We start from the raw sequence: 15,967 nt of genomic DNA, 5'->3' as shown, positions 1-15,967 counted from the left end.
GTAGAGGAGGAAAGTCAGTTTGTTATATCCAAATCCATGTTTTTCTCACAGAGTTCTTTATTATGAAGTTTTGTTCAGCAAGGCTAGTCCTATAGTGGACGAAGACGTCAGTGAATCCATTAAATACCAGCTTTGGAGTCAGCTCTACCACCTCGAAGCTGTGTAGCAGTGGGCGAGCCACTTGCCCTCTCTGAGGCTCACTGCCTCTTTGGGGGTAAGGGGAGCTGGCCGGAGTGAAGGCGCTCTGGGCTGCGTCTGGTGCCCTGCTGAGGGCTGCAATGCAGGTGTACCTGGTCGCGTCTGAGAGGAGAAAAGTTGGGATTTACTTTCATGTGTCTTTCCTTCTGTCCTTGGAACCTGCAGAATTGCCCTCAGACTTTAAAGTTGCCCTTAGTTTGGACTGGTGTTGGGAGAGTTTTTTAAATATGCTTTGTCCCGTATGGTGTTTTACAAAGTTACACTATCTGGGAACCCTCTTTGTTCATTTCTTTTCCAGTGGAAAATTGCTATTTGAGAGATGATTGAGAGAATTGAGTAATAATCAATCTACAAAAGCATTTATGCTGGCTGACCACTGAAGAATAGGCATTTGCTTCTAGTTGAAATCAATTATTCATAGAGATTAACCTGTTTGATCAGGAGATGAAAAAATGTTTGCTGGCCTTTTTAGTTTTAAAATTCCTATGGGTCCCTAATAACTGCAGGTCAGTTTTACCTTAGACAGGGACAACTATTATTTCTAAGATAAATTTTGAGACATAGAGATCAAATATTTATGCCTGTTGCCTAAATAACCTTGGGGGAAAAGTCCAGTGGGTCCAGTTTGCCTTTTGGAGGAGGGGAAGCCACTGTTGCCCAATGCTCTAGAAAGAGCACTTTGTGTTTTATGCTGCTTTTTATCTCAATCATTCAAGTATTTGCTGCTTTTAAAAAAACAAACAGAACCAGTAATGAAATGTGTGTGAGAAATTGCTACAGTGATCGCTGCATATTTTATAGCAAAATGTTGCAGTATTTCTTATATTGAGAAAGTAGAACCTATTTGGGGTTGAAATGATCAAACCCAGATGCTTTCCTAAAATTATATTTTTGGTGCATTTATATGTCTGTTACAAAGTGTGCTACATGCTAAAAATATTTTCCTTTGTAGGCCGAGGGGAGCTTCAAACCGCACTGAGAGACATGTAGATCAGATGGTTTTCCGTAAGGGTGTTACCAGCATCCTGGTTGTTATTAGCCTTGACTTCGCAATATGACATTATTTATGCCAGAAGACTTCACAATTCAGTTCTTCTTTAATTTCAGCAACTTTATTGGCACGAAAATGCATGGAAGGGAGGCCAAGGTCAATACATCAGAATTTGGGACTCAGACTCCAGGGCAACAAGCAATAATGGGTTTCGGCTGGAGATAACCCCTCCACCCCTGGGGTCTGTTTCCCTGGGACGGAGAAGCTGCCTCCCACGTCAGGCAGCGTCTCTTGCCTTTTGTCCAAGTGCTTCCTCTTGTTTTTCTCTGGTGTCTCCCTCCTTCTCCCGAGCCACGCATGCTGCCACTTTTCACATTCCATGCAGCCAGGTAGAGACACACTTCTCCTTAAGACGCTTCTGGATTCTGTTTATTGCAAAGGCAGTTGCTCTACAATTCTCTCTGGTTATTCCTCCTCAAATTGTATTTCCTAGTCACTGTCATTGGTTTTATAATTGAGAGACATCTGCCTGGGTTTTGCATAAATGCCTCTAGTCAATTAAGCTGCAAATGGGTAAATCTAAGAATATGTAGGTTGTCTAACTCTCTATAGAATTGTAGTTTTTAACTTAATCCTTCCCTTCCCTCCTTCCCCTCACCTCCCTGCCTGCAGTTGACTAGAGTATCCTATTTTACATTTAGAACATCCAGAATGAGCAGAAAAGGCTATATACTAAGTGCATTATACATAATAGCTATTTACTTCTCCTAGTCACAACTCTGTAAGAGAAACATTGTTATTATACCCATTTTATAGATGAAGAAACTGAAAACCAAATCTGTCTGACTTAAAAGCCTTCATCCTTAATTATTATACTGGTTTTAAATGCATGTAGCTCCGGTTAGGATTATAGCTATTTTTGCATCTAGCACCTGACCATGGTGGTATCTTCAGAGAGCAATGTAGAAATATCAGATTTCAGGCTGGGCATGGTGGCTTATGCCTGTAATCCCAGCACTTTGGGAGGCCGAGGCGGGTGGATCACCTGAGGTCAGGAGTTCGAGACCAGCCTGACCAACATGGTGAAACCTCGTCTCTACTAAAATACAAAATTAGCTGGGTGTGGTGGTGTGCACCTGTAATCCCAGCTACTCGGGAGGCTGAGGCAGGAGAATCGTTTGAACCGAGGAGGTGGAGGGTGCAGTGACCTGAGATCACACCACTGCACTCTAGCCCGGGCAACAGAGTGAAACTCCATCTCAAAAAAAGAAAAAAAGAAGTATCAAATTTAACTTTGTGATATTCTTGTAATAACAGTCAGCTTACTGTTTTGAATGAGACAGGACCAGAAATGGAATTATCTCCTTTATAATAAGACACATGAGAAACAGAACTTGCTTTCTCATGTCCATTGGTTGTCATTGGAAGGGACACACACTTGTTTGTAGTAGCTCAGATGTGTTGTGTCTTTGCAGGCTCCGTACAAGGGCATTGAGCCTGTGTGCTTGTCAGGCCAGGCTTTTTATTATGACGTCACAACTCAGTTATTTTGATACCTTTGAAAATTTACTTAGGTTCAAAATACCAGATAGACTTTTGTTTCTGAGGGGAAAGAGGAAGGGATTTGCATTTACTGGTCTATTTTGTGCCTTTTGCCATATGCACCATCTCATTTTATCCTCACTACAGCATTATCTCTGTTTCATAGCTCAGAGAGGTTGTGTGACATGCATGTCCAAGGCCACAGAGCTTCTTGGTGGCAATGACAGAGAGTGCCTAGTCTAAATTCCCAACTGTGGATTTCCCATGACACCGTGGCATTGTACTGAAACAGTTAAGTCACATTTACAGGGTGACATGTAAAAACAGCAACAGCATATTTGGTTGTCCCTTATCATGATTTCCAGTATCCTTGAAACTCAGAGGTCAAGGCAGTGATGGTAAGAAATGCTCCCATAGAAGGCAAAACAGGCCATAATATTTACATAATAAATTGAAACTCATAATTATAAAAGCATTCAGAAACTACTAGAAGATAGATTTAATAAGATTCTAACATACCTAATATTAATCTGAATATAAATTAATGGGGTAGGTTCTTAAATCCTGCATATTAGGAGGTGTCTAATAAAGCTCTAATGTTCTTTGTGGTCCTTTTCCAACTATCATACTGGTGAGTACAAAAGCTGTGTTATGTACAGAACGGCTGGGTTTATCCCTAGTAGAAAGAAGTTATGTTTGGTATCTAAAGAACAATGAGAGTTTGCTGCTTGGCTGATCAGTGCTGGATCAAGTTCACATTCCCTGGCTCCCACTCTCCACCTCCACATGCAGGGGGTGGAAGCAGAACACAGGGAGGGGAGGACAGGTCCTTTTTCACGGAGAGACGTGAGCCTGGGCTTTCCTTATATGGACACAGCTCGGCCTGTGTAGCATTAAACACTGATTTCATCCACCGCTGGAGAAAACATCCTACAAAAAGTGAAGAGATTAGCAGCCAATTAATTCTGGCCCTTCCCATTGTTTTCCTGGAACACCTCCTTGTATGGCACTGAATGTTTGGTGAACAAACATTCTGGAAAATAGCTTTCTCTCATATCTTATTTATATTTGGGACAGCCACTCCACCCCCCACATGTGGATTTTACTTGCTTCTCTCTCTCCGTGTGTGTGTGTGTGTGTGTGTGTGTGTGTGTGTGTGTGTGTGAGATTTTACTTCATCAAGGGATGGATGAATCAGGCCCATTCCTCTTGTTGCAAATTGTGACTTCATTGGTTTTCTTTTGGAGGACATAAAACAAGCCACCCAGTCTGAGTGCCAAGCTTTTTAAAACTCGACATGCCAGGGCCACAGACTCCCATCATGTCCCCTCCTTCAAAGGCACTGTGGAGCATCCATATGTCCATGTGCCCACACTTCCAAATACCACACCTGCTCTATCTTAGGAAGTAACGGGAAAGTGCCTAGACATGGTTATTTGCTTTTCAAGCTGGTGAAATTTCAACATCTGATATTTTTGTGTTTTTCAATAGTAACTAATCCCTTTTTGTAAGGCATTTTGCCAGAATAATTTTCCTATAGCAGCAATGTATGTGTGCATGTGTTTTCTAAACAATAGAGCCCATGTGGTTAGAGCATAGTGCTCAAGACTCGAGGAAGTTAGCATGGGTTGCTTCCTGAATGGAACAATACCTTTTGCACACAGCAAAGGGTCTTTTCCATTGGTGCACACTGTCCCCTAATTCTAGCCAGCAATCTTCCAAATGCAAATGTTCATTTCAAGGGAATGGATGGCAGCCATCAGCATAATTAAAACATCATCTACAGATCATGAGTTGGAAATACCACCTTCATGTTTACAGTATTGCAGGTCAGCATTAAGATTGGGTTCCTAAAGATAAGGATGTATGCACTTTTCGCTAAGGACCCAGAATTGTATTAGCTTTAGAAAAAAAAGTCAGATATCTGCCCATTGTTGCCTCCCTTCTGGGTAGAATGTTGAAATCTTCCACTTCTTTTTAGTTCTTTTTGTGTGTTTGCTTAACTCATCTTGCCCAAAATTTTATCCCTTGGTGTAAGCTGCAGGAAGTGACTCCTGGTTTGGACCACCAGCCCATCGTGCCCAACACTGTGTCTGCCATCTGCCAAATTGGACTTACTGTAGTAAAGCATAGTGAGTGGCTATCATCTGCAGCAGTGACTTTGAAATTTAGATGTCTCCCAAGCATCTGGAATTTTTTTCATAGTAACCTATTTGAGATGGGGCATCATTAAAATTATCTAAGGCAGTGGTTCTCAATGCTACCTGTACATTGGAATCCTGAGGGGTGGAGGGGCTTTAGAAATGACTGATGTCTGGGTCCCATTCTCAGAGATGTGAACCTAAGTGGTCACCTGGGCACTGAGATTTGTAAAACACCTTCTGGTGACTCTAATAAGCACTCGAGAGTAGAAACCACTGATCTAAAGCCACCTTTACATCATTTTATATTTCACCTGTGAAATTTTTTTTTTTTTTTTGAGACAGTCTTGCTGTATTACCCAGGCTGGAGTGCGGTGGCACAACAGTGGCTCACTGGAGCCTCAAACTCCAGGGCTCAAGCGATACTTCTGCCTCAGCCTCCTGAGTACCTGGGACTAGAGGCACACGCCAGCGTGCCCAGCTAATTTTTTATTTTCATTTTTTGTAGAGACGGGATCTCACTATGTTGCCCAGGCTGGTCTTGAACTCCTGGCCTCAAGTGATCCTCCCACCTCAGCCTCCCAAAGTGCTAGCATTACAGGCATGAGCCACCACACACAGCTGAAAACTTTTTAAGGTTATAATGTCCATGGATATCAAGCCCTGTAAATAACTGCAATCGTAACAGGCATTGAAGGGAATATAATAATGTCTGCTTTTCAGAATGTATTTTTCAGTAGACTTTTATGGTATGGAATTATATTTTCCAGCCTGTGTTGTCATCTGGGGTTGATCTAATCCATATAATGAACAAATATGTTAAAGTGAGACAGCCACACTAGATGTTCCGTAAGTACTCACGCTGGAGTAGAAAGAGTATTCCATTTCCAACCAGGAGACCTAGGGGCCAAGCGATATGAAATCCCCTGAGACTCAGTTTTTCCATCTTTCAGATGAGACTGTGTGAGGAACGAGCAGAACAGTCTGTATATGGAAGCACTTTTGTAAAGCCTTCATTCAGTTCTGTAGGTAATTGCCACTCTTATTCTCTCTAGCAGTCTAAGGTCCTGTGCTCTCTGGTAGGGGTGCTTCAATACATTTTTTGTCTTAAAGTCACTTCCCTCCAGCTTCTAGTAATGTTGTATTGCTTCTTAATTCTAGTCATTTAGAAGTTGATAAATAACAACTGCTTCTTGTTCTAAGCAAATTACATGTCATTTGATCAGAACTTTATGAGGAAGGAGGCTTAAAGGGGCCACACAGCTACTAGGCAAGCCGGCTGTGTGCTCCTTATACCTTGCTGTATTACTGCGTTGTCACAGGAGTTTCCTGAGGACAGGGACAACATCTTACTCATCTTTGCATTCATGAAATGTAGTGCTGTGTTTCATAGTAGGCATTTAATATGTCTTTTATGTGAATAACCTGTCCATATGTTCAACTTACATTATTCTTTCCATAATCTAAGCCCCTTTCTTCCGGTTTTGATACCAAGAGGTAAAATATTTGGTTGGCTAGCGTTTTTGTAATAGTCTTGTATAGTATTATGTTCATTTGATGATGTCTGTATAGTATTATATATTTTGACAGTTCTTTTCATAGAATTTTATAAGTAGAGTTATAAGTTAAGAACAGTCATACATCCTTAACTCCTGTACTTTACTTCTAAACGTTGTTAATGGAGACAAATATTAGAACCATGAGATTTTCTCAGATCCTTCCTTCTCCCATCCAAAGAAAAAAAGGAAATTAAAAAAACAAAAAAATCCAGAATACTTTATTGAGTCATACTCTTCCCTGTCCAAAATGGAGTGAAGACAGCTTCCAAAACAGGTAAATATAACATGATAGAAATAAAACAAGAAAAATGAAGCAACATGAAAATAATGGTAGAAAAAAAGGATGGGGCCAGGAATTAAATTAGCACATAATATATACACCCTGTAGTTCCTATGCCTGGTTAAACAGGGTCACAGAGCTCCAAGCTTTCTAGAAGGAAAAGGGATAAATTGCAATATTCAAGAGGTAAAAACAAACAAGCTGCCTAAGTCCGACTACTCCTGATGCTGATACCAGGAAGAAGATTGTCCTGTGGCTCCTCACAGAAAATTACTATCTAATGGAATAAACAACCCTCTAAATCCATCCTTCCGGTAAACATTGTGATGGATTTTATGGGGCTGTTTCTTATAATGCACCTCAATAAAGGTTGATGGCTTCTTACCAGAACTTAATGCGATAACAGGACTTTCACAGAGTGCCCATAAGACCAAGTCCAGGGCCAGCTTTAAAAGTGGTCTGGCTTATTCCAAGAAGGGATTTTAGAGTATCCAGACAAGTTTAGGTACAGAAGAATCTGTGAACCTCCTGACAATTGGTGTGTGTGTGTGTGTGTGTGTGTGTGTGTGTGTGTGTGCTGTAGGTGTATTTTTTTTTCTAAGGAGCTGATAGTACCAGCCTTCATTAGATTCTCAGAGGGGGTCAAGAAATGGAAGAACCAAGCATTGTACATGTTCCCTCAGTTGATCTCTGTAAACGTTCTTAGCAGCAGTGAGCTCAGGTTATGGTTACTGAGAAAAAGAAGGTCTGTTAGCTGGTTCACTGCAGAACCATAGCCTCAGCAATCCACTACACCAAGCATGAAACTGACTTCATTTTTTGAAAATTATGCTTTGTAAGGACTTCCACTAAGAGGTCCATTTGGCAGGGCCAAAATCCTCCTAAAAAAAAAAACAATGACAACAACAACTAGGTGTTTATTTAAGACAGAGACAAAATGGGCAAATACAAATAATACAAATAACAGGTAAAAACAAACCAGCTGATCAAGTCCAACTATTCCTGATGCTGAAGGGAGAAGACTGTCCTGTGGCTCTTCATAGAAAATTACTATCTAATGGAATAAACAACCCTCTAAACATCCTTTATGTAACATCTTTTATATTTTTGGATTAATTTATAATTTTTCTAAAATCATCCAAAAATATTACATAAAGGATGTTACATTTAAAAATAATAGACAGCCAGGCATGGTGGCTCACGTCTGTAATCTTAGCACTTTGGGAGGCTGAGGTGGGTGGATCACCTGAGATCAGAAGTTCGAGACCAGCCTGGCCAACATGGTGAAACCCTGTCTCTACTTAAAAGTACAAAAATTAGCTGGGTGTGTTGGCAGGCACCTGTAATCCCAGCTACTCGGGAGGCCGAGGCAGGAGAATCGCTTGAGCCTGGGAGGTGGAGGTTGCAGTGAGCTGAGATTGCACCATTGCACTCCAGCCTGGGTGACAAGAGCAAGACATTGTCTCAAAATAAAATAAACCAAATTTAAAGATATAAATATTTGATAACTTTGCTCCTAATTCCTCTTTGTTATTTTTGAAACTTAATCCAACCTTGATTTTATTTCTAGACATGTGTAGATTCCTACTTTTAAATTCACCCTGAACGTATGTTGGCAATAGAACACTTCTGAAACCAGTGGAAGCTTCTGGAACTCTTGACCTTGTTTGGTATTCAAAGATCTTTCGGTTTCTTTTAGTGGATAGTTTTCCCTCTGCTGTGCCTGAGGGAACGTAATTCGCCATCTGCGGCTGTTTGGGAACACTGAAGAGCCCCTTGCTTGCCCTGTGGCCTTCCTGGTGCCTAGGAAGGCTGGCTCCTCCTCCTTCCTCTGTCCTGTGCCTCTTCCATGAAGTAGAAGCAGGAAGAGAAAACACACCCGTAACAATGTGAAGTTGGTATCACTGTATTTTTCCAGTGATAGGAGAAATTTCTTCTTTGTCTAAGAAAAGGAAGAAAACTGAAAAAGGCTTTCCCTCCAAAAGTAATCTCCAATCAATCACGAGTTTAAATAATTTTAAAGCAATGGTATTTTCCTCAGCCTTGGACATTGTCTTCAGCTATTATGAACTGCTTTGACAAAAAAAGTTTCTTAGAACAACTTCCTTTCAAAACATGCGTATCTACTGGATGAAGCATTTTTAAAGATACAATTCAGATAGAAAACATCTGTTTTAAGAGACAGCTTTAAAGTGCTTCTACTACATTCTCAAAGACAGTAATTAGAATACCCGTCCCCCACTATAGAATTCCAGTTTTTAAAAAAGTGGTCTTCCAGTTTCTCTACACCCTACCTTCATTGGCATCAGCCTGTGAAGAAGGGGAGATTCCGGTAGACAACAGGAGAAATGTGTTCAGGTTGGATTGAACACAATAAAAAAGTATTTTTTCAGTGTCATGCAATATGTAAATCTTTCATTCTAGATTAAATTCAGCTTGTAGCACCATTCTGGAATATAATTTTAGTGATTCATATGTGAGAGAATTAGGAACATTTCTCATTTCAATTTTTTAAAATTTATTGTTATTTACTTATTAATATTTTTTTGAGGCAGAATCTCACTCTGTTGCCCAGGCTGGAGTGCAGTGATGCCATCATGGCTCACTGTAGCCTCTGCCTCCCGGGCTCAAGTGATCCTCCCACCTCACCCTCCCAGAAAGCTGGTACCGCAGGCTAACACCACCATGCCTGGCTAATTTTTTTTTTTTTTTGTAGAGACAGGGGTCTTGCTATGTTGCCCAGGCTGGTGTTGAACTCTTAGGCTCGAGAGATCCTCCCACCCTGGCCTCCCAAAGTGCGAGGATTACAGGTGTGAGCCACTGTGCACAGCCTGTTTATAAAGTTATATGGGCAATATAACTAATATCCCATGGTCTCCCTTTTGTAAAAATGTAAAATTCTAGGTTCTTTACAAATGAAGCATTTCAGTTGTGAAACAAACAGGAGTTAATTAGAAAGATCTTCATTTTAAGACTTCTCCCCCTTGAAATTTTAGGTGTCCTTCATTTGTTCCTTTATCCTTCCATTCACTATGTAACATATTTATTCAATTTCTAGTATGTGCCAGGCAATGTTTCTGGTGGACTGAACAAAAATCAAGAACAAAAGAGACAGGATCTCTTTCTTCTGGGGGCATAAAATCCAGCTGGGGAGAGAGACGTTCAGTACATTTTTAAAAGAGCTATAATAACGGCACATCACAGAGTGAGCCCTAATGTAAATTTGACTTTAGTGAATAATGTATCAATATTGGTTCCTCAGTTATAATAAATATACTAATGCAATATGTTAATAATGGGGAAGCTGGTGAGTGGGTACAAATATGGGAACTCTGCTTTCTGCTCAGTTTTTCTATAAACTTAAAACTGCTCTAAGAATCACTCTAAAGGAAATAAACAGAATGTTATTAGAAAGTATAGTGGAGTGACATAATTTGGACTGGGGAGTAAGGAAAGACCTTTCTGCAAAAGCGCTGCTTAAACCCAGAACTAGAGGATAAGTGGGCTAGCCAGGCAAAGAAGAGATGGAAAAGCATTCTCAGTGAAGCAAAGTGGTATCATTTGAATTACCTTTGGACGTACCATTCTAGCTTCTCTGTGGAGGATGGATTCTGGGATGGCAATTGGGAGGAGAGTTGGGGAACAAAGGACAAACAAGGAGACAAGAGGCAATTAGGATGGGTCACAGCTTTTGCTTCCTTCTTAGCAAAATCCTAGAAGAGCAGAGTGACAGTAGGCTGTTTCCTTTGTTCAGCTCATGCCGGAAACCGTTAGGTTATCCATGATCTGGGTGCTAGGAAGAAAGGAGACTGTATCAGTAGCAGAGCAAGACAGGGTTTCCAGGTCTCAGTTTCTAAGATCTTTCCAGTGGTTCAATGGGATTTATAACATTAAGAATGCGTGTGTGTGTGTGTGTGTGTGTGTGTGTGTGTGTGACTGCAACCAGTTAAAAATTGCAAGGGGAAAAAGCTTTTCAAGTAACTAGTACCCAGCTGTTAACAACAGCTTTCATGTAAGTCTGTAAGATTTAATTTGCAATAGTTGTCTTTATTCCTGTTACCGGACTATTGGAATTTATTTTGGATTTTGTTTCTTCCAAGACTGTATGTTGAAAAATTGTATTTAAGCAGAACACTGTTTTAGTACGTCAATATTGAATGGCTCATATCAGAGTTTCTGGGGATCGTGAACTCCCAAGGAAAAAAATTCTAGTGGGTAAAAGGAAGTGCCTGCCAAGATAGATTTCTATTGATGGTGGAACTGCTATTAGCAGCGTAGAAGGTTGAAGAGTTCAAAGTTCTCTTTCCCTTTAAAATTAAGCAGCTCTGAGTAATCCACTTCACCATTTATAATTATTTACCTGCCTATGTGCAAGATTTCCAAACCATTAACTATTTATATATATTTCCTTTACAGTAAAAAATTGTATATGATGGCTGTACAGTCTATACTAAAAGATATAATAACACATTGAAAAATCTCTAGCAAATGAGCACACATTTCGTAGCACTTAGCTATTGTAATAATGACACAAAATGATTAACACGTCTATTTATATTGCTCTCTAGATTTCAACTCTTTTGTATTCCTGGAAACACAAAGTAAGAATCCTTCATTTGAGCAGACTTGTTGTTTGTTTTAGGAAATAGACATGCATCATCCGTGTAATTTTAAGTAGTCCAGTTATGAATATGGAATGAAGGGATAAAGTCCTGATGTCTCCATTAAGCTCCTCTGTGTAAAAATACTCCGTGGCAAAGTTGCTGCTATTTAGTGAGTTTGATCTTGGCTTTGATCTTAAACCTTTTGATCTTGAAAGAAGGATGGAGTAGCAATAAAGAGAGGGCAAGACAGATTTTCTTTAAAGAAATATGATAAAGTTAAAGGGATGGTCAAGACCCAGCAAGCAACAGGACAACCCGACTCTCCGCCCCGGCCCGCCCTCACCCGCAGGCGGGTTCCAGCAACTGCTGATGCGGATGAGGCCTTTGGCGGGTGGAGGAAAATCTTGGGGTATCGCACATTTTTATAAACGAAGTGTAAACTTTCTCCCTAATTATGAAAACAGATTGACCCCTTCTTTTTAAATTCTACCCAGTGGTTCTGGAGGTCCACGGCAGTCTGAGGGCTACGGGTCCACACTGGCGGGAGCGCGGGGCTGGGTTTCTCTGCGCCCTGGCCTCGCCCCCCGGGAGGTCACCTGCCGCTGCCCGGAGGCCCGAGGGGCCACTGGGAAACTTCTACTCGACGGCGTAGAACCCTGTCCCGGAGAAAACTCCACTAGGAAAGTTACTTTCCCTCAGCGAAAGCCACCGGGACCAGGTTTCCGACCCCAGGAGCGCGCTAGGCTAGCCACGGGAGAGGTTCCTTCCCCGCCACCGCTCCCTCCAGCCTGCGGCGGGCGGCCCGGGCCCCTCTCGCTGCCGGGAAGCCGCTCGCAGGGCGCGGAGCCGGGGGAGGGGTGGCGGCGGCAAGGTGCGCGGGGGCGCGGGGCGGCCGGAGCCCGGGGAGGCGTGGCGGGGGCAAGGTGCGCGGGGACGCGGGGCGGCCGGAGCCCGGGAGCGGGAGCACGCCGTTCGTGGGGAGAACAATACAATGCAGGCGCGGGCGGGCCAGCGGGCGGGAGACCTGCGGGAGGCGGTGCGGCCGCTATACCTTTAAGGCAGGCCCCGCCCCCGCTCGGCGCCCGCCCGCCGTCCAGGCCCCGCGCCCGCCGCCCGCGCCGCGCCTGAGGTGATGCGGCCCCCGGGCGGGCGCAAGGCGCGGGCTCCGGCGCCCCCGCTGCGTCCTCCCCGGCCGCGGGCGAGGTACGGGGTGGGCACGCCGAGTTAGCGGGCGCAGGGCAGGGAGGCCGGGACCGCTCCCGCGGTAAACTTGACTGTGTCCTCTTCCCCCGCAGCCGCTGCAGAGGGAGCGCCGCGCCGGGGCGGAGTGCAGGCTCGCGCGGCAAGTGCGCGCCGAGGTGAGTGCGGGCGGCGCGGTCCCTGCGCCCCGGTGGCGCCGACGCGAGACCGCGGCTGGCGAGAGGCCCTGGCTCTGGGCTGCGGCGCGCGGGCGCGGGGACTACCCGCCGGGCTCCGGCTCCGGCGCGGGGAGCGGCCGGGAACGAAGGTCGCGGCCGCTGGCGCTGAGGCGCCCGGCGAGTTCCGCGGGCGGGCGCGGGTAGCCTCCCAAGGTGCCGGGAAGACCAGGTCGCGAGGCCGGGGGTCTCTGCTTTCTCGCGCTGGGAGGCGGCCGTCAGGACCCCGTCGCCTTGTTTGAAATGCTGTGGTTTTTGAACCTCAGGTCACGAAATGGATTCGAGTGAACCGGAGACCCCGAAAACGGAAGCGCAGGGAGAAGGAAGAGGTGTTTGAAAAGGTAGGGGTTCCCGAGACGGTACTCGGTGCAGGTCTCGGTAAATCCGCTTCTGCCCCGTGAGGACCTGGTCATGACAATAGAGTAGCGTTTAATTTAAAAAGTTTTTGTTATAATAAACCATAGATTTAATATATGGGGAAATTCTATAGAAATAGTGGTCGATAAGGCTAATGATCATTTACATAGTCTCACAAGGAGAGAGTAACCCGTGAGATTTGTTTCATGCTCATTAAATACAGCAATAGGACTTAAGTGGGTTCCATTATTATTTTAGATTAGCAGTGTTTATTATCTCAGTGTTAAGGTACCTCTGAAAAATGAAAAGTGTTCTGAATAAATCGCCCACGGTATTAGGTTTCCGTGCTGTACTTTCTCTCACCTAGACTTTAAATTGGAGTCATCTAAGAAATGGAGAGAGGAGAAGAAAGAAGTGGATTACTTTTAAAACACTAGGAGGAATTTTATTTAAAGTAAATGAGAAATTTGTTTGCCTAAGTTTAGAATTTCAGTATGTTACTTTGCAGAAGTTTGGACTGCCTGTCTTCTGATTTTGTATTAAAACTTGACTTGTCATTGTAATAAATATCATGAAATAAGGTAAGTAGCCCGTTGTTTTCTAAGTGACTTGCAGAAAACTCATAAAAGTGAATAATTTTTTGACAAATATTACAGCAGATAGGATTTTTTTGTTGCTTTTACTTAATTACATCTCACTGTTTTTTGATTCTTGATACCAGCAAGGGATTAAAATAGCGGTGTGTTTTTCTGCTGCTAGAATGTATGATGAATCACTCTTGATTATGAAGCCAAATTCTTGCTGATAGTATTGCTGCCAATTTCTGTGCTGTGTTGCCTTAGTATGGGCATTGCAGCGTCCGAGAATGTGCACAAAGCACATCAGAATAAAGGTGATCCCAGAGCTGCAGAGTGCACTTCAGGATACCAGAGGGCAGCTTCTGAGAGAGCTGGAAAAGGAACCAGCCTGCAAATATAGTTGTTTGTAGCTGGACTTTCAGTGTGCGTGAAAAGGGGGACCCCAGCCCTTTTCTTTTTCCACAGAGGGTTATATATGTCACTTCAGTTGAAGAATAACAGAAAAAGTTGTCTTTTGGAACAGACTTGAGTTTTCTGACCATACCTCAGCATGGTATGCTAAGTTGTGTTTAATGGTTTAGGTGTTTTTTTAAATGTTTGTGAGGTGATGAATGAGATCATAAAATACCCAAAGAAGGAAAAGAATTATGGCTTGCTTGATTTTTTTTAAAAATGTGTCGTAGCTGTTAATTTTTTTTTGAAACGGAGTCTTGCTCTGTCACCCAGGCTGGATTGCAGTGGCGAGATCTCGGCTCGTTGCAGCCTTGGCCTCCCAGGTTCATGCTATTCTCCTGCCTCAGCCTCCGGAGTAGCTGGGACTACAGGCATGTGGCACCACGCCCGGCTAATTTTTGTATTTTTAGTAGAGACGGGGTTTTACTGTGTTAGCCAGGATGGTCTCGATCTCCTGACCTCGTGATCCACCCGCCTCGGCCTCCCAAAGTGCTGGGATTACAGGCATGAGCCACTGCGCCCTGCCAGCTGTTAATTTTTAAGCCAAAAATAAGATTACCAAAATGCACAATGTGCTGTAGAAAGGAAAGGGAAGCCATTATCTTTGTGGATTACTAAATGTTGTTACTACCAAAATCTAACCTAGAAGTAACTGTATCTGTGACACCTGTGACCTGACCACTGGGTCTCCTGAGAATGGGGGTGGAGAGAAAGAGGGGGTGACTGATTATTTTACCCTGCAGGAGAATGAAGTTCTTTGCCCAATCGTTTCCCCTTGATACAAGCTCTTGTGTTAAAACTTAGGGGGAAGATTTGCCTCTGACTTTTTTTCTTGGAAAATGTGGGCAGCAATTTTAAAGAGAACATGAAAATGGAGTAGGTTGAAACCAACATTCAGAACTTCCTTTCATGGATTGAAACTTAAAGCTGAGGAGGTTTGAGGGTGGAGGTGAGGAAGGGCTAGAAGATAGCAGATTTCAGAGTCATATCAGAGAATATGAACTGTCAGTGTTTTCAGTGTTTCCCTTGGGTCTGCACAGCACTTCCAAGCCCTTTTGCCGACTGTTTTGCTTCTGCCACACCTAGGAGAAGATTCAGAGCTTGCTGAGGCAAAGCATGCGATATTTCCAAGGGCCTTCCCCCTATTCTGAAATAGAAATTGAGCTTTGTGATCATGTGTATTCATTCCAAGGTCTGTGTGTTAACCTTTTGCTAGGATTTGAACCTGTTATTAGTAGGAGCCGACGCAGTTCACTTGCTGTTGAGTCTAATAAGTTATTTTTAAAAATGTCTGCCATGTCACAAGTAGAAGCAAATTATTCAATTTCTCTTTTTTCCTGCATCCACTATATTTTTCTTCTATGTTAAAATAAAACTATGGTATTTTCTGATTTTATTCATTTTGTATTAGTGTAAAATAAAATGAATCTTAGTCATTTCTGGTAGGTGCCCCTTTGAAATGTAGCCGTTGCTTTTGATTGTCTGCTTTGTTTTCCTTGCCTCGGTTCATCCCCTCCACATTGCTCTTGCCTCCAGCCCCCAAGGGTCTGTCTACACCTGCAGGCTTTTCTCAGGATTCAGCCTAGATGAGTAAATTCGGTGAAGTCGTCTGTACTAACTGCTGGGGGTCACAACCTTTTTCCTCCGATAGGAGGGGGCAGCTTTTTTCCTGCCGTGTGGAAAGCAGAACCTCTGACCTGCCCAGGAAAGGAAAACAGTGCTTTAGTGAGAGGACAGACTCTGACCACAGGCGCTGGGCAAGGAGCTGCATGGTAGAACGGCGTCTTCCAGGGATGTTTGTTTTCCCCTTAAAGAAAATCTCGAAGGTGCTGAGTAGTAGGTACAGTCT

General features: G+C 43.3%; 1 protein-coding gene across 8 annotated transcripts in view; it reads left to right on the top strand.

Annotated features, from left to right (window-relative positions):
• The window catches only part of AOPEP (aminopeptidase O (putative)), a 361,345-nt gene that overhangs the window by 265,969 nt on the left and 79,409 nt on the right, over nucleotides 1–15,967 (top strand). For all 8 annotated transcript variants that reach the window (XR_004027058.1, XR_004027063.1, XR_004027075.1 and 5 more), the window contains exons 12-13: nucleotides 12,611–12,673; nucleotides 12,997–13,071. Coding sequence is in view for 4 of the 8 variants with exons in the window: in XM_030800182.1 (XP_030656042.1) it covers nucleotides 12,611–12,673; nucleotides 12,997–13,071 (138 nt within the window). In the remaining 4 variants the exon portion in view is untranslated. The remainder of the gene's footprint in view (nucleotides 1–12,610; nucleotides 12,674–12,996; nucleotides 13,072–15,967) is intronic.

Source organism: Nomascus leucogenys, chromosome 1a, assembly GCF_006542625.1.
Source record: "Nomascus leucogenys isolate Asia chromosome 1a, Asia_NLE_v1, whole genome shotgun sequence".
NCBI lineage: Eukaryota > Metazoa > Chordata > Mammalia > Primates > Hylobatidae > Nomascus > Nomascus leucogenys.
Note: the sequence above shows the minus strand (reverse complement) of the source record. Positions and strands in the feature narration are given on the sequence as shown.